This window comes from Suncus etruscus, chromosome 6, assembly GCF_024139225.1.
Source record: "Suncus etruscus isolate mSunEtr1 chromosome 6, mSunEtr1.pri.cur, whole genome shotgun sequence".
Classification (NCBI taxonomy): Eukaryota; Metazoa; Chordata; class Mammalia; order Eulipotyphla; family Soricidae; genus Suncus; species Suncus etruscus.
In genome coordinates, this window is record NC_064853.1 from 90,313,376 (window position 1) to 90,337,392 (window position 24,017).

Below are 24,017 nucleotides of genomic sequence, written 5' to 3' on the forward strand. Positions count from 1 at the left end.
TCTATACTAGTGTTACAGAACTTGTAATTCACATTTATTTAAATCTTGAGATTTCCCATCATCCAAATTTCCTATCTCTTTCAGAAACTATCCAACAATGATCAAGTAAATGTTTAACCACCAATTTTCTATTAGATAACAGATTTAGGGAAAGAGACCAGTTCTATGATAAAATTATGGTAGTAACTTAAAATTGACTATATTGAGAGTAACCATTTAAGCAAACTAACATGATTCCAATAAATACAGAGTTGTTAAAAGAACCCCAGGACAGACCAGTATGCAATATTTTCTCTATATATTAATAGTTGTAAGCAATTGTAAGAAAATTTAAAAGTATAAGCTATACCCAAATGTTTAAAAAACCTAAAGTCCTATAAAGGTGGGTACTATGACACTTGCATCTGTGTTTTGTTTGACAGCCAACTTGAAAAATTTAACTATCAGATCTTCTGAGCCAGAAGGTGCTGATCTCAACACAAGATTATCACTTCCCTGTATGTAACTTATTCCTTTTCTTCAGTTGGTCTCCTATAATGCTCAATCCTCTAAAAAATATAAAGGAGGCCCACATGCCCACTGTTATTTGGCCTCACGATCTTAGGTAGACTTTTCAACCTAAGATCTTTGAAAGCTATCACCTGAAAAAAGTTGAATTAATTTCTCTGTATGCTCCTCACTGAGATAAGCACAATTATTTGCCTTTACAACCAATGAATCACAGATGAAACAAGAGACTATATAGCACATTTAAATGTTCACATATCAAAAACTATAATTTTATAAAGGTGGTGACTTTTATATAGTAGACCATTTTTAGTGGATGTCCTCCAAATTTCTGGACAACAATTGAAATGACAAATGTAGGTCACAGAAAGCAGAACTACTTTTTTTTTTCAGTACCAGGGATAAAATCCAGGATCTTACACATGCAAGGCAAGCATTCTAATACTGAGGGCCATCCTTGGCCCTAATAAAAAATTTTAATTGTTGAGCCATATACCAGAGATACTTCCTGCAGTTTTCTGAGGACTGTGTGGTACCAGGGATCAAATCTTAGCTTCCTGCATGCAAGCATATGCTCATCCCTCTGACCAAAAAGCAGGACCTCTTAAAATATCTCCTGGTCCTCATATTTTTAGTTATTTTTGTTGTTGTTGTTTTGTTTTTTATTAGTTTTGGTGCCACAGTGAGTTGTTCTCTGGGCTTATTCCTAGCACTGCACTCAGGAATCACTTCTGGTGATTTCAGGGGATGATATGGGTTGTGAGAGGGACAGAACTCAGGTCAGCTACATGTAGTGTTATCTAATCTCTGGCAGCCTTACTCCACTGAGATTGAATTTAATTCACGATTGCTAACGTTTGTATGATGTCCTAAAAATTAAAACACAAATTTACCTTAACACTCTTTTCATCCTCCTTTAATATATCTTCCAAATTGGTAGTTTTCTCTTCTACAGTCATAGTTCTCTCAGTTATTTCATTTAATTTTCTTTTTATAACTTCATTATAATTTCTAATTTTTTGCAATCTAGAAAGTATTTATCAAGGGGGAAAAATCAAAATCCAGTCCAAAATATATTTTACAATAAAAAAACTTAAAATTTGTTAATAAAACATCAAAGATTCTTATTATCATAACCCATTTTATTACCAATGTATACCACAAGCCATAAATTACTATTCCTATACCTTTTCATGAAAATCTCTAAAATGTTTGATGCATAATTTATAAGGCATAAGTTAGTTACTTGATATTTAATAATTTTACTAAAAGTAATCAAAAACTCTAAAGCGATTTCAATACATTTTTCTTACTTTGCTGTTTCTTCTTCAGCAACACACTTTATTCTGGAAATATTTTTTCTCAGAGCTTCTAAATCACCAGAACTTTTATTCACAGAGGTTTTTAAAGAATCCAGCTAAGTAAGCAAACAGAAATGAAATATTTACTTTGCATCTTATAATTTAATTTCTGTGAAGTTCTATTCTAAACATTTCCAAAATAAATCACTCTCATAAATACACTAACAATGTTGCTATAATATGTACTAACAGTCTTACTTTTTATCCCATATTAAACATTTAGGCGTTAAAGTAAATAGAGCAAAAGCTTTTCATTATATATTTTTCTTTTTGGATTTTGGGTCACACCTGATGATGCTCAGGAATCACTCCTGGTGGCCTTAGTAGACCATATAGGTAGCCAGGGATCAAACTCAGATCATGTGTAATGTGCCATGTGTAAAGCAAGCACACTACCCACTGAACTATCCATCTGTTCCTGTATTTCTGGATTTCACAACAATGATATTTTGATTAATATATTAGACAGAAATAAGAAAAAATACAAGTTGAAATTCATCAGAATTTAAATCTTTTGTACTTCAAAGATATCACAGAAGGAAGAAATTATTTGTGAATTCCTGGTAGTGATAACATCCAGAATATATAAGGTTTTAAAAACCCTTTTTTAGTGAAGAAAGACAGTTTATATTGATGGAGGGTCCATAGCAATAGTACAATTGGTAGGGTGCTTGTTTTACCTGCAATCAACCCAGGTTTGTTCCTCAAAAACCCCATATGGGCTCCAAGCACCACCGGGAATCAGCCTTGAACACAGAACTAGGAGTCAGGTCTGACAACTACCACATATGTCCCCATCCCCCAATAAAAAAAAAAAAACTAATAAAAGAAAAGAAGCTTATGAGAGGAGAGATAGAGATGAAGTGTGTGTTCAAGAAAAAAGTACGAGCTTCTGTAAAGAGGAAAAAGCAAAGAGTGTATTCAAATATGTGCAGGAAGAACATGGGCTTCAAGAGCAAGCCAACTGAGCAAACCAATTTTAAAAAATCTTAAATCTCAGCAACAAAACGTGACTCAAACAGAAGGGGGGACTTGAAAAGATTTTTGTTTGTTTGTTTGTTTGTTTTTCGGGCCACACTCCTGGCTAAGCGCTCAGAAATTGCCCCTGACTTGGCGGGACCATATAGGACGCCAGTCGAACCTCGGTCGCGATCTTTCCTTGGCTAGTGCTTTCAAGGCAGACACCTAAACTCTAGCGCCACCTCGCCGGCCCCTTCAAAAGATATTTTTCCAAAGAAAATACACAGAGTTGATAAATAGCCCCAGGTAGAACATATAACTTGCATATGTGAGGCTCCGGGTTCAATTCCTGGAACTTCCAGTAAGCCAAATATAGATATATTACTAGTTAAGAATCACATGAAAAGATGTTCAGTAATGTTCCCTGCTGATTACTAATCAACGGGAAATCAAAACTTAAAGAAATACCTATTAAAATGACTACTACGGGGAGGGGGTGATAAAAAAAAAACAAAATGATTACTATCAAAACAAAACAGGAAAGAGACAAGTGTTAGTGAGAGTGAGAGACAATGGAACCCTTGTACACAGGAGGAGGGAATGCAGCATGATATGGTTTATATAGAAAAAAAGCATGGCATTTCCTCAAAAAATTAATTGAGATTGCCACAATCTGGCAAGTATGCAATAAATAGTATTAAGCCTTAATACATAAGAACACTGATGTTGTAACAATGGTTCCCATTATGCTTTGTTAAATAAGCCAGTCAAGAAAAAATAAAGTAATACTCACATGAGATACTCAGCATAGTCAAAATCAAAGAGACAAAGTAGAATCAAAGAGATAGAGAAGAAAAATAGTAACCAGAGTCTGGGAAGAAGAGAGTTACCATTTAATTGAAAACTTGCAGAGTGTTTTTTTGTTTTTGTTTTTGTTTTTTTTCCTTAGGGGGCATCACACCAAGCAGCGCTCAGGGGATTACTTCTGGTTCTGCACTCAGAAATCACTCCTGGCAGGCTCGGGGGACTATATGGGATGCCAGGAATTGAACCAGAGTCTATCTGGGGTTGTAAGACAAAAGTTAAGAAGGTTTGTAGTATCAGTTGCACAATATTTTTAATACCACTCAATTATAAACTTTAAAATTGCTAAAATGGTATATATGTTATTCACTAAAATTTTTAATCTTGAGAGAAAAAATATTGATGTTACAATATGAATAAGCCTTGAAAGCACTGTAAATGCAATAATTTGCATCCAAAAATCCTGTATTATATTATTTTATTTATATAAAATATCCAAATCAGGCAAATCTATAGGTATAAAATTATATTAGTAAACTGATAGAAAAGGAGAATGGAGTATATGATTTCTATTTGGAGTGACAAGATATTCTAAGATCAAGTTGTGATAATGCAGGCTAAAACTAACATTAACAGCTGCACAATTCTGTGAATATACTAAAATATACTTTAAAAGATTGAATTGTATCTCAAGACGCAAAAAGAAACAAAAAATTATTTAAACTTGTTTTGGGCCATACCTGGCAGTGTTTATGGCTTATTCCTGGCTCTGCCTTCAGGGATCACTCCTGAGTGGGATTGAATACATTATGGAAAGCCAGGGACCAACACAGTTTGGCAAAGGAAGTGCCTAAGATGCAATACTCTCTAGACCAAATTTACACTTCTTTTGGTTGGTTTGCAGGAGGAGCACACTGAACAATGCTAATGGTTTACTTCTGGCTCTGGGTTCAAGGACCACTTCTGGTGGGTCCAGGATGCCATATGGAATGCAAGGGATCAAATCTAGGTCAGCCATGTGCAAGGCAAAATGCCCTACCAGCTATACTATCGCTTGGGCTTTAAAACTTTTTTTTTAGTTTATTGTTTTGGGGCCACTCCTGGCAGTGCTCAGGGGTTAGTCCTGACTCTGCAATCAGAAATCACTTCTGGAGGACTCAAGGGACCACCATGAGATATAGAGATTGAATTTAGGTGTCCATGTGTAGAGCAAGCATCCTACCCACTGTTCAGACCCTTAATAATATATTGATGTAGCAATGCCATTTATGGAGGTGGGGGGGGGAATTACATATATATATATATATATATATAATACATATAGGATTTGGGGCTACACCTAGGGAGTGGCAGTCAGGGATTACTCCTGGCTTTGGGCTCAGAATTTATCCTGGTAGTCTCAGGGAACAATATAGGATGCCAGAATGGAACCCTGGTGGGCCGCTTACAAGGCAAATGACCTACCAGCTGTGCATCACTCCAGCCTTGGAGACCACTAATTTTAACTACTGGAATCACTCATTTTAACTATTGTAAAGCACAATGACTCAATAGCAGCAGCAACAGTAACAACAACAACAACAACAAAAACAACAACAACAAAAACCACTGAATTTACTTTTTCAGGGTCTATGTAATTTTTTGAAACCAAAATCTTGTTCCATCTTTATAGAATTAAATTGTATGGCAATTTGGAGCCAGAACTATATACAGTGGATAAAGTGCAGTATAGATTTTACATTATCACTAACATCATCTTCATATTTTCCTGCCTTCTAGTTATCTTGTAATTTTGATTCCCAGTCTTATTTCTCCAGTAGTGACTTTGAGTCACTTAAAGGACACATTGTGTAATCGGCAGGTTGAGCACTGCACACTTTCAGGAGGAAACCTTCACATAATATGAGATGTGTAAGGGAGCCTCCTACTGCCTTCACCAATCATGGGCTCAACTGGAAGGTCCTGAAGTTCCACAAAAAGGAGTCATGTAGCAACAGGAACTAGCAAGCAGTTCTTTAATGAAAGGAAAATCTTTGTGTTTATTTTTATAGTAATCTTGCAAAAACAAAAACTCGTCGTTATAATTGACATACCTCATCCTTCAACTGAACTCTACTATTTTCTTGACTCTGATATTCCACTCTACATTTTAAAACTTTTCGATCAGCAGCAGAAATTTTTTTCTCAAATTCTGTGTTATTCCCAATCTCACTTTCCAGGAACTTGTTCTTTTCCTTCACCAAAATTTCTTTTTCTCTTAATTCCTGCTTTATCTTTGCCAGTTCCTGGGATTAAAAAAAATGATTAAATATGGTTAGATGACAAATACAAACTCAACCTAAAACTAAAAGATAGTTTTTAGTAATATATTCAGAATTTATCTCACAAATAAGAATATATTTTTTTCAACTCTGGGGCTCCTTCGAGAGAGGGTAGACCACATCTCCACCCTGCCAAAGATAGAGCAGCTGAGTCCACACCCTACAATCACCACAATATCTGTTTGGGCACGGAAAACTACTCTGAGGTCGCCTCAGAATGAAGATTGCAACCTTCCCTGCAACTCAGTACTTGCGGAAATCCCAGCAGCCACACCCACATCCCACAACCACCACCAAGGCAGATCATCAGTCTAGCTTAACATATCTTGTAATTCCTGCAGCACGTAGTTGTGAATTTTTTAACTCCAATTTTTTCAAAACTTACACCTCAGTAAGTACACACCAAATTAGATCTGAAAGTAGCATAGAAGCCACCTAAGCTCAAGAAACAACCCCAGTAACACAGAACACTCCACAAACTAATAGCTTAGTAAACCATCAGGCAATGACTTAATGACCCTATAGTGAGATGTAACAATTTTCACAGTGGGTTTTTTTTCTTAAATAATTTCATTACCATTTAGTTGTAACAAGCAATATAAAGTAAATTATTTTGTGTCTGCCACGGGGGTAGGATAGCGGGGGTTGGGCAATGGTGGAAAGAATGATACACAAGTGGTGGGATTGGTGTTGGAACACTGAATGCCCAAAACAACTGTATTAGTAACAATTTTGTAAACCATGATATTTAAATAAAATAAAAGTAAAAAAGTAAAATACCAAAAGTTAAAACACCAGGATTAAAATTCAATTTTTCTTGTCTTTTTTTTGTGTGTTTTTAATTTTATTTAGGTACTATAACTTAAAAAGCTTTCAATAACAGAGATTTAGGGAGCCAATATTCCAACTCCAAATCCACTAGAAATATCAATGTCCCTTCAACAATGACTCAATTTTTTAAGAGCCTAATTTAAAGAGAAACTATTTGTCTAAATAAAAAAATAGTATAGTATATATCAACATCTATAAGTTTATATTTTTAAAAATAACTTTTTATCTCTCTGTACATTGCTAGTGATAAAAATGTCCATTTTATAAACAAAAGGTGATAGCTAAAAAATGTGTCAAATATTTATCATGTGTCATGTTGGATTTTGATATTTTCCAAATATCTCAAGGCAGTTATTACACCTTTTGAAAATAACATTTTAGTTACTGTTTCAATAGGAATGCTTGGCTTTGGCCATATATATTTTATGTAAATAGAACAAAATATTAATATGGATAAAGTACTAAGGAAACAAAGAGATTGCCTTTCATGTTGAAGGACAGTGGTTCGAATCCCAGCATCCCATATGATCCCCCGTGCCTGCCAGGAATGATTTCTGAGTGCAGAGCCAGGAGTAACTCCTGCGCGCTGCCAGGTGTGACCCAAAAAACAAAAATAAATAAAATAAATGGAGCTACAAAATACTTAGTGTTAAAGTGCCAGAAACTAAACTAGAGTCTGATACATGCAAGGCAAGCCTCTTAACAACCTAACAACCCTGCCTCCGTCCCTACAATTTAATATTTTTCAAGTTTTCAAAAACAGAGTTTCACTAACACTAATTCCAGAAGGTAAAGGGAAGAAGAATACAATATCAGCAACATTTAAAATGCTTCATATAAAGTATGTATATTAGTATATCAAATGTTCTAAGTTTAGATGCTTTAAGTCTTTTAAAACTTAAATTTTTCACCTAGTATTCCAATGTTACTATAAAAATTAACATTTTATAATTGTTGTATTCATTATAATTATTATATTTTCTCAATCAAAAATATGTCAAATTTTTCTAGGTGGATATTTCAAATGGTCACTCTAGAACTTTTCTGTTTTAAAATAGGTGTTATACCCTGAATCAAATATTTAAGTATCTAATATCTATTTCAACATGTATACTTCTTAAATGTTATCTATTCACATTTAAGTTTTTTATTTTTTTAATTTAGTCACAGTGACATCACAAATTATTCATGATTGGAATTCAAGTATACAATGTTTTAACACTGATCTCTTCACCAGTGTCCACTTCCATCCCCAAAGGTCGCTCACCCTCCTCAATCTACCTCCCATGCACCAGTCCGCTTTTAGGAGTCATTTTCTTGGGGCTGGAGCTATAGCTCAGCAGTAGAGCATTTGCCTTGCATGCAGAAGGACAGTGGTTCAAATCCCGGCATCCCATATGGGTCCCCGAGCCTTCCGGAGGCGATTTCTGAGCATAGAGCCAGGAGTAGCCCCTGAGTGTTGCCAGATGTGACCCAAAAACCAAAAACCAAAAAAAAAAAAAGTTTCTACACAATATGGATATTCCTCAAAAAACTAGGCATTGATTCCAAATGGACTAAAGACCTAGATATCAGACCTGAAACCATAAAGTATATAGAACAACATGTAGGTCAAACACCCCATGACATTGAGACTAAAGGTATCTTTAAAGAGGAAACCATACTCTCCAAACAAGTGAAAGCAGAAATAAATAAATGGGACTATATTAAGCTGAGAAGCTTCTGCACCTCAAAGGAAATAGTGCCCAGAATACAAGAGCCACTCACTGAGTGGGAGAAACTATTCACCCAATACCCATCAGATAAGGGGTTAATATCCAAAACATACAAGGCACTGACAGAACTTTACAAGAAAAAAACATCTAACCCCATCAAAAAATTGGGGGCCGGCGAGGTGGCGCTAGAGGTAAGGTGTCTCTGCCTTGCAAGCGCTAGCCAAGGAAGGACCAAGGTTCGACCCCCCGACATCCCATATGGTCCCCCCAAGCCAGGGGCAATTTCTAAGCACTTAGCCAGGAGTAACCCCTGAGCATCAAATGGGTGTGGCCCAAAAAACAAAAACAAAATTAAAAAAAATGGGAGAAGAAATGAACAGACACTTTGACAAAAAATAAATAAATAAATAAATATAAATGGCTAAAAGGCACATGAAAAAAATGCTCCACATCACTAATCATCAGGGAGATGCAAATCAAAACAACTATGAGGTACCATCTCACACCACAGAGATTGGCACACATCAGTAAAAATGAGAACAAGCAGTGCTGGCGGGGATGTAGAGAGAAAGGAACTCTTATTCACTGCTGGTCCAACCTTTGTGGAAAGCGATATGGAGATTTCTCCAAAAGCTGGAAGTTGAGCTCCCATACGATCCAGCTACATCACTCCTAGGTATATATCCTAGGAACACAAAAATACAATACAAAAATCTCTTTCTCACACCTATATTCATAGCAGTCTTATTTACAATAGCCAGACTCTGGAAACAGCCTAGATTCCCCTCAATAGATGAATGGTTAAAGAAATTTTGGTACATATATACAATGGAATATTACGCAGCTATCAGAAGAGATGAAGTCATGATGTTTTCCTATACATGGATGTATATGGAATCTATTATGCTGAATGAAATAAGTCAGAGGGAGAGAGATAAGCACAGAATGGTCTCCCTAATCTATGGGTTTTGAGAAAAATAAAAAACATTTGTGTAATGATTCTCAGAGATAAAATAGAGGAGGACTGGAGGGTCCAGCTCCTGACATGAAGCTCACTACAGGGATTGTTTAGTGCAGTCACAGAAATAATTACACTGAGAACTATCATAACATAATGTGACTGAATGAGGGAAATAGAAAGCCTATCTAGAGTGCAGGCCAGTGTGGGGTGGGGAAGGACGACACTTGGGATATTGGTCATGGGAATGTTGCACTGGTGAAGAATATATATATATATTTTAAAAAAATCAAAAAATAAAATAATAGACCTCCCAATTCTTACCACAGGCTGTGTTCTTTACACTGACTGTATAGAAAGAGGAGGTACAGTAAATGCACCCCATATACCTCAACACAGGCCTTTGCCTGGTCTGTATTGTGAATTGGGGGACAAAAAAAAAACTAGGCATTGAGCTTCCATATAATCTAGCAATCCACTCGAAAGGATATACCCTAGGGATCCAAAACAATCATGCAGAAAAGCCCTCTGCATTCCTATGTTTGTCGCAGCACTATTAACAATAGCCAGAGTATGAAAACAAGACAAGTTCCCAAAAACAGATAAAGAAACTATGGTACATCTACAAAATGAAATATTATGCAGCTGTTAGGAAAAAGGAAGTCATAGAATTTGCTTATATATAAATGGATATGGAGATTACTATGCTGAAATGAGTCAGAGAGAGACAGATTTATAATAATCTCACTCATTTGTGGGATATAAGAAAAATAAAAGATAGTATAGTAATAAGATCCAGAGATAATAAAATGAGGGTAAGGAAGACCAGTCCATGGTAGGAAACTTGCCATGAAGAGCAGAGGAGTGTAATTAGGGTAATGAAGAATTAGTTCACTATGACGATAGTTGGAACTTATCCTTCTGGACAAGAACTCGGTGCTAAAAGAGGATACAGTGACATGTATGGCACCCCCTCATTAACAATAGTGCAAATCACAGTGTCAAAAAAGCAGAGAGAGAGAGAAAGAGAGAGAGAGAGACAGAGAGAGAGACAGAGAGAGAGCAAAATGCCTGCTGCCAGAGGCAGTGGGAGGGGGGAGGAGGCTGAGAACATTGGTGTAGGGAAATGCAAAGGTGAAGGATGGTGTACATTCTATGACAGAAACTCTAAAAATTAAAGAAAGGTTTCTGCACTGTGATTTACAATGCTGCCGCTGTGAGGGTTCCATACATCACACTATCACTTTTTTTTTTTTTTTTTTGGTTTTTGGTTTTTGGGCCACACCCGGTGGTGCTCAGGGGTTACTCCTGGCTGTCTGCTCAGAAATAGCTCCTGGCAGGCACGGGGGACCATATGGGACACCGGGATTCGAACCAACCACCTTTGGTCCTGGATCGGCTGCTTGCAAGGCAAACGCCACTGCGCTATCTCTCTGGGCCCACACTATCACATTTCAGCACCACCTCCTCCCTCCTTCCAGTTGAACTCTTCCCTCTTTTCTCCCGTGGAAGAAACTTGCTTCCATTTTCTTTGAGCATTCCTTAGTTCAACATTAAGTTTCTTTATATCCTACATATGATAGAGTTCATTCTTGTATTGGTTTCTCTCTTCTCTTCTTTCTCTCTCACTTCACTCAGCATAAACTCTCCAGATCCCTTCATGTAGCAAAAAAAATTGCATGGATTTATCTTTTATTATGTCTGAGTTATATTCTATTGTGTACATGTACCATGATTTCTTTATCCAGTCATCTATTGTTGGGCACTTGAGTTGTTTCCATATTTGGGCTATGAAAGTGTGGCAAGGAACCATACCACTAATCATCAGGGAGATGTAACTCAAAACAACAATGAGATATCTCACATTAGAGAAATTAGCATACATCAAAAAGAACAGAACAAGTACTGGTGTTGATGCAGGAAGAAAGGGACTCTCATTCCCTGCTGGGGGAATATCAAGTGGTTAAGCCTTCCTGGAAAACAATATAAACTATCCTTAAAAATCTAGGAATTCGGCTTTACATTTAAACTTTTATATAGAATAGATGAGGCTGATAAGTAAAATTCAAAAAATCTTTTGTGGGAATAAAAGCATAATTAAGAGTTATTTTTATCTAAATATTTTATAAACTTCATTTTAGACACTATTTTGGACTGTATGACCACATTCCTGCCAAAACAAAGAGAACAAAATCTATTCTGAGAAAACTAGGACATCAAAGTGACAATTTTTGCTCAAATTTTTAGTGGTATCTACTGGGAACTTATGGTCACTAAACTTTTATACATCTCAACTCTGAGTTCAGTGTATCATGGATTTTTATTTTGTATGGTTTGTTTGCATTTGCAGGGGGGACACCTTGTGATGTTCAAAGGTTACTCTTGGCTCTGTACTCAGGAATTATTACTGCCAGTAATTAAGGGACCATATTGGATGCCAGGGATCAGACTTGGGTTGGCCAAATGAAATACAAATGCACTGCAAACTATACTCCTTCTCTGACCCCTCACTGAATTGTCTGAGTAGTTTCACATAGAAATCAGAAATGCTATAAATCTAAGAGGTCAGGGGAAGAGAGTATAATGGGTCAGTTTTGTTTGTTGTTGTTGTTCTCAGAAAACTGCTTTTAAACACTTTACAGGCATTCATTACCCCATGAACTACTTCTTAGCACCCTCACTAGTCTCTACATTACAAACTTTAGCTGGAGATATCAGAGTGGAAATGCAGGACAATTGTGAATATAATGAAACTGCTACTAGTTGTATTTTCTGGCAAATAAGCAGGCTAGATACATTTAGCTATGGGGCTGGATGAAAATGTAATTATGGATTTGCAACCCTGGATCTAACACATTTGATTTACACAAATGAGGTAATCAGGACTTGATGTATAAAAAAAATAATAGATAGAAACCAACAACATTAAGAATTAAGATATTATCTACTTACAGATTATTAAATTAAAAGAATCATAAGTAAGCCACATCTAAATGCCAAAATTGCTAATCAGCAGGGATCTGAGATGCTTGCCAAATTTCTTTCTTTACTTTTCTCTTTTGGGGAGAGGATAAGTAGAAGTTTGGATGGAGATTGGGGATCAGACCACACATAGTGCTCAGGGTTTACTTCTGGCTCTGTGCTCAGGAATTACTCATTGCTCAGGAGATCCATATGTGGTCCCAGAAATTAAACCTGGGTTGACCAAATGCAAAGCAAGCATTATACCTCTGTATTATCTCTCCAGTCCATACAGATGGGATTTTGATGACAAGAAGTTCACCATCTTTTCTGATTGGTTAGCACCTAAATAAAACGTAAGGTTTTCTGCATCAACCCTTGTTTTTTGAGTAATAGGTTTTCAAGTGGCAAGCACCCAAACTTTTGGTTGGTAATAATAACATTATTTTACTTTCTTTTGTGTCCTACATTTTCAGCAATAATAGAATTCAGACTTTGACATTAAAATATTGTTAGTGTCTGCATAAAATCACATTTCTAAATAGAGAGAGATGCCTCTTTGACAAACACTTCCAAGCATATTGAATCCTGCTACCAAGTGATTTTTCAAATAACAGTGTGATTAACACTTGGAAATAAATGAGTTAAATATAGAAGAGGTAAATCAAGCTGAAAACTGCAAGAACAACTTTACCAAGGCACAGTTATCTATGTCCCGATCTCTCCTCTGCATCTGTTCTATTGTGTTCTCCCACTGTTTAATGAGTTCTTGTCTTTCATTGTGAATCTTACGAAAATCTTGTGCCGCTTTATCCAATTCTAACTGTCAAATAAAGAGAAAATAACATCTCTGTAAAATTAAATGCTTTTGCAAACATCATCTGATAATGTAAAACTGAAAATCGCTAAACCAACCTGTGCGCTTATAGTCTCTGTAAGTTCATTATCCAGTAATTTTCTTTTCTGACTACATTCTGAATTCAGTCTTTCTAACTGCAGTGTCAGTGCCTGTTATATAATCATACACAAAAATATTCATAATTATCATTTTATTAACTTAATACATTGTATAATAATATAGTATCTTAGTGTTATTATATTCTAAGTATATATATTTGACATGCAACCAACCAATTTTCATTATCTTTAAGCCCCAAAGTGTTAGCCTAATGAGCCTATATATAAAACCACAATAAAAATTCACATTTAAAAAATTTAGTGTTGGAAAGGAGGTCGAGAAGTAATTTTTTTTAAATTTTTTAAATTAATGCACATTATATTACATATACTAGAAAATAGCATGTTGACAATATGTGTCCATGTTATTTATTTACTGGTAGATTTTTAAACAATGGTTTTTAGAATGTTATATTCAGTAATCTTTACAATGCAGTCTCAAATCAGGAAAAACTATACATAACATTCGAAGTATTATTGAGATAAAAATATTTAAAATATTTATACACAGTTCTAGAATAAAGCTTTCTTTTTGAGAGAAAAGATCAGTTAGGCTTTCAAGAACATTCTGTTAGCATATGAATATAGTAATTTTTCTAGTGAGGATATTTTTTGGGTTCTAAAAGAAGTCCCTGACTTAGAATAGTTTATAAACTACCACTTTGAAATCTAAATTTAATTTTAGCAAAAAGTTTGATATACTACAGTCATAAAAATTTTGTTATAATTTCTCACCCTAATTTTATTGTCATCTTGTTTTGCATACTTTTGAATAGTAAAGGCATCACTATCTTTATGAGCTGATTCTTCTAACCAAGCATCCAATGCTTGCTGGTCCCAGTTCATTTGACACTTCAAGTTATCCAACTTTTGAGTAGCTTTAAATATTGCATTCTAATTTTCAAAGAAATAGAAGGAAAGGGGAGATTACAAAACAGCATTTACTATGAACTATAATAAAACATGATATACAACACACTATATAAAAGAATCAATACAAGCTTCTATTCTTGTACCTATACTCCAGTTATACAACAACTCCAGTTATACAACATATTCACTTGCATAATTATCATACTTAAAGCTAAAGAATAAAATTTAATAAAATGGATGTACTCATATGTATGTGTTATATGTATGGAAGTAGATTTACATAGAATAAATGCATAATTAAATGTATATATCTTGTATATATTTCCCATGTACATGAATAGAGAAAGAATTAGAATTTGAGAAGAATTTCAAATACATAACAAAAATTAAGGCAGATTAATAATAAGGTATAATAATAGTAATCTAAAGATTCACATGTGAATAAATTAATATGTAAGATATATAAATTATTTTCAATATTGAAATGATTTAAATATTATTTTAACACTTTGCACTTATGAATAAATTATGCTAAGTATTTATTAACAAACAGCTGAGTGAGTCTTTGGAAACATTCAATCTTTGTTTTACAAATCATAGTCTCATGTGCTTTTTATTATCCGAAAAACAATGTAAGCAAATATTAGGAAGTGAATACATACCTTTTCTATATAGAAAATAAAAATGCATATTTGGTTAAAGAAGAAGCCTAATAGTACACTTTAGGTAACATTCCAACACATACCTCCTTATCAACTTTCTTTTCCCTTATTGAAGCAGTCTCATTTTCTAGACGTCGGATTTCCTCCTTCACTCGTCCCAGTTCTCTCTCAGCAATGGCTTTAAAATGTTCTTCACTTTTAATCTCATTCTCCCTGGCTTTACAAAGAGACTACAGAATAACATGCAAAATAGAAAGACTTAAATTTTTACTTATTAAAAAATACTTTTAAGAATTCATTAAACAATGTTCCCAAAATGCTTAGATTAAAAGCCAATTACTCTACTACTCTGAGACTCACACATTAGACTGAGATGCACAGTATTCAGTGTTGCTGAGAGTTGTAAGAAAGTCAGTTCATGGCTTTGCCAAACAGCAATATTGTTAACTGATAAAGGAATAAATCTCTAAGAATAGCTAAAACAATCTTGGAGAAAAAATAAGAGGCATCACTTTCCCCAACTTTAAACTGTAGTATTATAAGCCAGTAGTAATTAAAAAGGCATGGTGGTACTGGAATAAAAACAGAACCTCAGATCAATGAAAAAAACTTGAATATCATGAGACAGACCTTTATGTACTTGATCAATTAACCTTTGATAAAGGAGAAAGAAATATAAAATGAAGCAATAAAAGGCCTCTTCATACAAGTGGTATTGGGAAAACTGGCCAGCTATAAGCAAAAGAAAATGAACTTAGATCTCTTTATAATGCCAGGCACAAAAGTAAAATCTAAGACCTTGGTATTAGACCTGAAACTGTAAGCTACATGGAGGAAAACACAGGCAGAAGTCTTCATGACATTAAAGCTAAAAGGCATCTTCAAGAATGAAACACCACTGATTGAGCAAATGGGAACAAAGATAAACAAATGGGACTACATTAAACTAAGAAGCTTCTGCACCTCAGTGGAAATGATGTCCAAGGATACAGATTACCTACTTGTCAGTAGAAATTATTCACTCACTCAATAACCTTCTGATAAGGGGTCAATATATAAGGTTTATGAGGTACTGGTAAAGCTTAACCTTACGAAAAAATGGGGAGAAGAGATGAACAGAAACTTCCTCAAAGAAAAAATAAAGACGACCAAAAATGCACAATAAAATATTAATCATTAATCATCAAGGAGATGCAAGTCAAAACAACACTGTGGTATCATCTCACACTACAGAGAGTGGTACACATCATAAAGAACAAGAACAACTGTAATGGTAGGGATGCAGTAAGAAAGGGACTCTCATTCACTACTAGTTGGAATATAGATTGGTCCAGCCTTTTTGAAAAACAATATGGACTGTCCTCAAATAAATAGATTGAGCACCCATATGACCCAGCAATATTAGTCCTGAGAAAATATGGAAGCAAAAACACAATGCAGAAAAAATACCTGCACTTTTACATTCATTGCTGCACTACTTATATCAAGATTCTGGAAACCAACACAAGTGCGCCAAAACATGAGTGTATAAAGAAATTGGTACAACTACATGGATGAAATATTACTATGTAGCTAGTGACTATAAAGTCATTAGGTTTGTCCAAAATAAAAGGAATAGTTTTTATTTATGCAGTATATCAATAGACATATCTTCAAAGAAAAAATAAAAATGATATATTCACACTGGATAAATGTTCAACATCACTTATTAGAAAAATGTAAATCAAAACTACAATGAAGGGGCAAGATAGAGTATACAGCAGATAGCAAGCTTATCTTGTATTCAGCCTACCCTTTATTTATTTTTTATTTGCATCTCCTTGATGATTAATGATTTGAAGCATTTTTTTCATATGCTTTTGAGTCATAGTATGAATAATACCCAAAGACAATAGAAATGATGGTGGTCAAGATTCAGTTAGGAAAGAAGGGATCACTATGACAATGGCAGTTGGAAATGATCACTGTGGGCAAGAACTAGGTGCTGTAAAAAAGTGTTCTACTTAAATTATAGTGATATCCATTAGTAACAGTATTGCAAACCATGACGCCTAAAAGGAAAAATAGAGCAGAGAGAGAGACAGAGACAGAGAGAGAGACAGATACAGAGAGAGAGAGGAGAAAGAGAGAGAGATAGATAGATAGATAGAGAGAGAGAGAGAGAGAGAGAGAGAGAGAGAGAGAGAGAGAGGAAAGTCTCTGCCATAGAGACAGGCTAGGGTAGGATAAGGAAGAGTGGGAATGTAACAGGAAAACTTGGTGGTAGGAAACACTGGAGTAGGACAGGTGTTGGAACACTGTATGACTAAAACTTAATTATCAACAACTTTTTAACTCTGTATCTATTTTAATAACTGTAATTTTTATTTTTATTACTGTGTTAATATTCTAAAATACACTAGATGCTCCTAGATGTCTTTAAGACTCCTGAATATAATTGATCAGAATTAATAATATATATTGCAATTTTTTTGTTTTATTTTCGGTTCATTCCCAACAATGCTCAATGCTTATTCCTTGCCCTATGCTCAGGGATCACTACTAGTAGGGCTAAGGGGACCATGTGGTGCTAGGGATTTAAGCTAGGTTGGCCGTATAAATAAAACAAATAATTCTCTTCTTAAACTATAATAAAATATCATGATGTTCCAATGAGCTAACAGAGTATATGGTAAATTTGCCTCTTTCAAAATTGCCTCAGTGAGTTGTATTGAAAAAAAGTAGACAAAAATTCTAACATCTATTATAGTATATAGTTTTCTACTTAAAGCCACTATTTCATACATCCACCACTCTTATTTTTTTCATAGTATCTGATTACTTAATGTTATACTAAAAATGATATTTTTTTCAAAAGAATTATTTTTGAACTTTCAGGCAGTAGTTCCTCAGAGTCTTTCATTCTATTTTATGGTTCAAGATTATATTCACAATAATTCATTTTCTTGAATACTAAATTTTCCCATATCTAGAATAAAATCATAGAAAAAATAATGTAAAAATGTTCCATGGCCATATGAGATATAATAAACGTGAAATCTGACATTATAATACCTGGGTAAATGTGAATTCTTGCCTGACATTTTTGAAGTGAGAAGTCATTGCCTTAATTCGATCTTCATAGTCTCGTAATTGATTTTGAAAGGTTGACTTTTCATGCTGTAACTTGAATAGCTGTAAATAATAAATACTACAGTTAAAGTTGTGCTTAGTTTTGCCATGTTAATGAATCATAAATCAATACAAACTTAACTTATTCTACTTTTCTTTATTCATTTGAACCTCTAAAACAACTGATTTTTTAACATTTATTTATTCATATATTTAGGTTTTTGGGCTCAGGAGTTACTCCTGGCTCTGTGCTCAGAAATTGTTCCTGGCAGGCTTGGGGGACCATGTGGGGTGTTGAGAAATGAAACCAAGTCTGTCCTAAGTCGGCCATGTTCAAGGCAAACGCTCTACCGCTATGCTATCATCCCTGCCCTAAAACAACTGAGGGTTTGTTTTTTTGTTTTGTTTTTCTTTCTTTTTTTTTTTTCTTTTTGTGGATTTTGGGTCACACCCAGCAGTGCTCAGGGGTTTTTCCTCGCTCTGTGCTCAGAAATTGCTCCTGGCAGGCACTGGGGACCATATGGGACGCCAGGATTTGAACCGATGACCTTCTGCATGAGGTAAGGTGTTTACCTCCATGCTATCTCTCCGGCCCCAAAACAACTGAGTTTTAAAGTATTATTAAATAGTGTTACAATTAAAGATTACTTTAAGTGGCCAAAACATAGTGGAAGGGTGTTTGCCTTGCAGATGATTTGGGTTTGATCCCTGGAATCCATAAGGTTCCCCTAGTAACTCCTGTACCCCCTGAGTACCACCAGGTGTGGCTCAAAAACAAAATGAAAACAGATTACAATAAGAAAAGTAGCAACATAAGGTTGAGAAAAAGCTCAGCAGATCAAGCACACATTTTGCATGAAGAGCTGATTTTGATTCCTGATACTAAATGGACCTCCAAGAAGAACCTTTACAAATCCTCAAGCACTGAGCCAGTAGTACTGAGCACTGCCAGTTATGGCTTCCAAAAACCAATATATGAACTAGCATTATATTATAGAATAAAATAATCTGTCAAATTTGCAGCATTACCCGATTACACTAAATATATTTTTCATACAGTAGAACTGTTATGAAGGAAAAATGAAAGCTTATTGCAATATTATATCAGAAAATCTCTAAAGCAAAGAAAATATACAAAAATATTTAACTAAAACATAAATCCTGTGCATTAGACTTATAGCTGAACTTGAAGATACACCTTAGGAACACAAAAAACACAATACAAACTGCCTTCAGCACAACTGTATTCATTGCAGCACTATTTACAATAGCCAAACTCTGGAAACAACCATGATGCCCTTCAACAAATGATGGCTAAAGAAACTGTGGTACATATACACAATGGAATATTATGCAGCCGTCATTAGAGATGAAGTCATGAAATTTTCCTATACATGGATGAACATGGAAACTATTATGCTGAGTGAAATAATTCAGAGGCAGAGAGATAGACACGAATAGTCTCACTCATCTATGGGTTTTAAGAAAAATAAGACATTATTGTAATAATGTCCTGAGACAATAGAGATAGGGGTTGGAAGGACTGACTCATGATATGAAGCTCACCACAAGAGTGGTGAATGCAGTTAGAGAAATAATTGCACTGACAACTATCATAGCAATATGATTAAATTGGGAAGTAGAAAGCCTGTCTTGAATACAGGCAAGGGGGGGAGGAAGGAGATGGGGGGCATTGGTGGTGGGAATGTTGCACTGGTGTTCTTTTTTTTTTTAATATTATTTTTATTTTGATCATAGTGGCTTACATATTGTTGACAATAATATTTTAGATAAATATTTACATAAAATCAGGGGGGATTCCCATCACCAAATTGTCCTCCCTACACCTCCATTTTTGTCCTATCTCCCACATCCTCTTCCCTCACCCCCAGGGCTGCTAGAATATGTGGTCCCCTATGTACCTATCCTACTACATAGTAGTCTTGCACCTGTTTGGTCTAGGTGCCTCCCTTATTTCCCCCTCTAATTGGGAGGCAGGACTAGCTAGTTTCATTTGCTTGGTTTTGTTTGAAGAAGAGAAAAGTAATAAACTGGGGTAAAAGTCTAATACTCCGAAAGTGGGCGGAATCTTTCTAGAGGCTCTCATCATCGATTTGAGAGGTGAAGGAGAAAAAGAAGATGAAACACTCCATCAGTACAAAAAAAAAGTGTCCAATATCCATTGAGGACTCCAACAATAACGATAAGCACCACACACACAAAAACAAAAAACAAACAAAGGAAAACAAAACAAAACAATAAACAAAAAAAAACGCCATGGTCTTGAGATAAGAAACATGACATAGCACATAAAGAAAGAAAAGAAGAGAAAAAAATAGGTATAACTGGGGACAGCAGCTTCAATAACCACACCCAAACAGAGAAATCGACCAAAAATAGATAGGTAAGTAAGAATAATAATAATAATAATAATAATAATAAATGAAGGTAAAAAATAATATATAAAAAATAAACAATGTTTTGTGCTTTTTGTTTTTGTTTTGTTTTTGTTTTGTTTTGTTTTTATTTTTCCCTCCTGCCCTGGCACAGTAAATATTGGGGTCATTCGAAAAGGAATTCACTTGGTCTAAGAGTTATGGGATTTCTTCGTCCTTGGAGTATATTGTCATGGGATCAACTATAGACTCTGTTCAGGATCATTTACTCTCCCGGTGGTGCTTTTGTCATGTTTGGAAGACTTCTGTTCTGTCCTGGGTGGTACAGTCAGTCCTCTGTGAGGACTAAAATCCAATGACCAACATGTTTGTAAACATGGTGCTTAAATAAAGCATAAAGATATTATTTAAAAATTAAAAAAACAATTTTACAACACTTTACATTTCAAAAAATCTTTTTATGTGTTTTATTAAAGGAAAACATTCCCTTTAATCCTGTAGTGTAAAGATAATCTGTTCAAAAGCCTCTTCCATCTAACTAATTACTAAGTGTTTGAAATTTAAACTGATTTGGTAATGTTTTCTCCAAAGTTCGGTGATATGTTTACAATTTAATATTTTAAAAACTGCTCTGTGGAATTTGTTGCAAACTGGCTTCCAGGAATCTTATAATGTCTTAGAATATGAAAGAAATACTTTATTTCTGTGGCAGTCTAATCTTCACTTGGATAAGCTGTAAAGGAACATTTTCAGTTCTTAACAAAACAAGCCAGAAACACTTCAAGTTGCTTTCGAATTTAAACTTCAGGCAGAAACTCACACACACACACACACACACACACACACACACACACACACACACACACACACACACACACACACACACACATCGTGGCCAACAAAATCACTGCAAAGTGAGCTCTGGAATCAGCCTTGTCTCTTGTCTAAAAGACGGGAAATGAGACGGTGGAAAAAAGAGGAATGAGAATCTTCCTAAGGATTCAATTTTTAGGGTCCTGAATGTCAATTTCCCTTTCAAGATATTTTACAAAACTTAACGAGGAGTTAGGTGGTGGTCCTGGGGAAAAAGAACGGAGAGCACTAGGCAGGTAAATAAAGATGGGGTTAAGGAAAGAAATGAGGAGAAATAAAGAACTGGGGTAGCCCTGCAACTAGAAAACCCCCCTTAGAAGACTCCCTCCTATGTTCCTCTTTTGCTTCCCTGGAGTGCTAGTGTAACTGTTCCCCTCTGTGTCTAGCTTGTTACTATAGATAGGGTATCGATTCTGTTGTTGTTGATTTTGGGTTTGGTGTTTAAATCTGATCATTTTTACTAGCACTCCGGGGGGCAAAGGAGGGAGATATGGGATACATGCTGGGAAAGGGGGTGGAGGGAGGACAACCCTGGTGGTGGGAATGGCCCTGACTTATTGTCACTATGTACTTTAAATATTACTGTGAAAGATTTGTTACTCACTTTTGGTCACAAAAAAAATTACTTTAAAAAATTACATATAAAAAATGTTCATACAACCCCCCCAAAATAAAACCTATGATAGTCAATTTTTTTTAGTTAAAAAATAATTAAAAAAAAAAAAAAAGACTCCCTCCTTTCACCTGCTCTTCCAGTATCTTATTTTCCACATTCGCCACTGGGATGGAGAATCCAACTTCCCACTTCAGCTCCTTCAGGATCTCGCTAGTCATGTCGGCAAGGGGCTCAGAAACCTCAGACCAATAGATTAAAAAAAGGGGGAGTGAGGGGATGGGTCTTCGCCTAGCACCCTAAAACAGCAGCAGCAGCAGAGTAGGCCGGTGGGTCAGCCACTCCGCGGGATTCCCGAGGCCCTAGCAACCGCCCGCGTCCTTAGTTACCAACCGGAAAAAGCGGGGTCTGGAACCAAACTAAACTTCCGGTGGCGGACCTTCGGAGATGGGGCGCCGCCTTTGCTCCTCAAGTTGCTGGGAGGCTAACTCGTTTTCTTGATCCGGGGCTCCGTTGGGGTTGCACCCGCACTCCCAGCCTTTCAAGTCTGGCTTCGGGGGTGCATCACCTATCTAGGCGTAGCCTGGAGGCGGTCGCGGCCCCCGAGAGTCCCGGAGTGGCCTCGCGCTCCGTCCACCTCCGATCGCCTCTGCGAAAGATTTGGAGTTAGAAATAAGCGTCTTGTTGTTCAGCGGTGTCTGTGGAGTTGTTTAGACGAACCTCCTAGACTCGTATTTGGAAGCAAAATTCATGCCAGAGAATCATGCAACACAGTGTGGGAATATTGTCTCATTTCTTCTGACTTTTTTTCCCCCCTGTGCACCGTTGAAGCTTTCGTGGTTTTTTGTTTGTTTGGTTGGTTTGGTTTTGGGGTCACACCCGGTGGCGCTCAAGGGTTATTCCTGGCTCTGCGTTCAGAAGTTAGCTCCTGGCAGGCTCGGGGGACCAAATGGGATGCCGGGATTTGAACCTCCGACCTTCTGCATGCAAGCCAAATGCCTTACCTCCGTGCTATTTCCCCAGCCCGACTATAAAACTACTTTCTTATTAAAAAAAAAAAAAAAGCTAGGAAACGCTGAGCCCACATCAAAAGGTATACCTGTGTTGAAGATTCTCCCCCTTTGTATATACTTGTTTTACTTGGAATTTACTTCTGAACTCAGAAATCATTCTTGACTGGTGCGGGGGCCACCCATAGAGTGCTGTAGATCAAACTAAACAAGCACTTGGAAAGCAACCACTGTACTAACTAGCTTTCCAATTTCACCCCTTTAAGAGGACAAACAGTTCATACATATAAATAACCTGCTAGGTAATGGTAGTCGTTTGAGATTATGACCTCTTGTAGAGCATCTCAGAACTGGAAAGGAATAAAGAACTAGTTTAATCTTTTCATTTTCCAAATAAACCTAGATTCATTGGGATCAAAAGATTAAAGTAGGCAAGTTCTAAATAGTACCTTTCTTCCCTGCTCCCTCTTCATATGTATGATTAGACAACATAGAATAAAAATCATCTGCTCATCGATTTGACCAAACGTTTCTTAACTTCATTTATATCTTTTGCTGAAGCATTTTTGTTGTGTGGTTTTTTTTTTCGGGGGGGGGGGACACTCTTAGCAGTGCACAGGAATTGCTCCTAACGCTGAACTCAGGAATCATACCTAGCAGTATTGCGGGTCCATATGGTACTGGAGGTCAGGGGTGCAACTCACTCCCCGGTTCCTGGGCATTTATTTATTTATTTATTTATTTATTTATTTATTTATTTATTTATTTATTTATTTATTTATTTTGGGGGCCACAACCTGCGGTGCTAAAGGGTTATCCTGGATCTTCCCTCAGAAATCGCTCCTGGCAGGCTCAGGGATCTATATGGGATGCTGGGGATGGAAGCTGGCTGGGTCCGTCCCAGGTAAGCTGCAGGCAAGGCAAATGCCCTATCACGGTGCTATCACTCCGGTCCCCCTGAAGCACTTTAAAGAAAATCACTGACATGTTACATTCATTCCTACATACTGGGCACATATTACTAATTTAACACTTAATGTTTTGAAATCTAATATATCACCCCCTTAGAAAATTAACAATAACTCAATAACTAATAGACATTTA

The 24,017-nt window shown here is 36.0% G+C and overlaps 1 protein-coding gene and 1 non-coding gene across 2 annotated transcripts in view; one reads left to right on the forward strand and one right to left on the reverse strand.

The window, feature by feature from the left end:
• The window catches only part of CCDC39 (coiled-coil domain containing 39), a 47,906-nt gene extending 25,782 nt beyond the window's left edge, over positions 1–22,124 (reverse strand). The window contains exons 1-9 of the mRNA XM_049775910.1: positions 22,035–22,124; positions 17,965–18,084; positions 14,994–15,140; positions 14,111–14,269; positions 13,334–13,426; positions 13,113–13,241; positions 5,726–5,917; positions 1,821–1,924; positions 1,401–1,533 (exon numbers count right to left, since the gene is read on the reverse strand). Coding sequence (XP_049631867.1) covers positions 1,401–1,533; positions 1,821–1,924; positions 5,726–5,917; positions 13,113–13,241; positions 13,334–13,426; positions 14,111–14,269; positions 14,994–15,140; positions 17,965–18,084; positions 22,035–22,124 — 1,167 coding nt within the window. The remainder of the gene's footprint in view (positions 1–1,400; positions 1,534–1,820; positions 1,925–5,725; positions 5,918–13,112; positions 13,242–13,333; positions 13,427–14,110; positions 14,270–14,993; positions 15,141–17,964; positions 18,085–22,034) is intronic.
• On the forward strand, positions 9,765–9,894 carry LOC126012584 (small nucleolar RNA SNORA51). The gene has a single exon (XR_007497038.1). It is a non-coding gene; the product is annotated as a small nucleolar RNA SNORA51 (small nucleolar RNA).
• Positions 22,125–24,017: the final 1,893 nt, after the last annotated feature.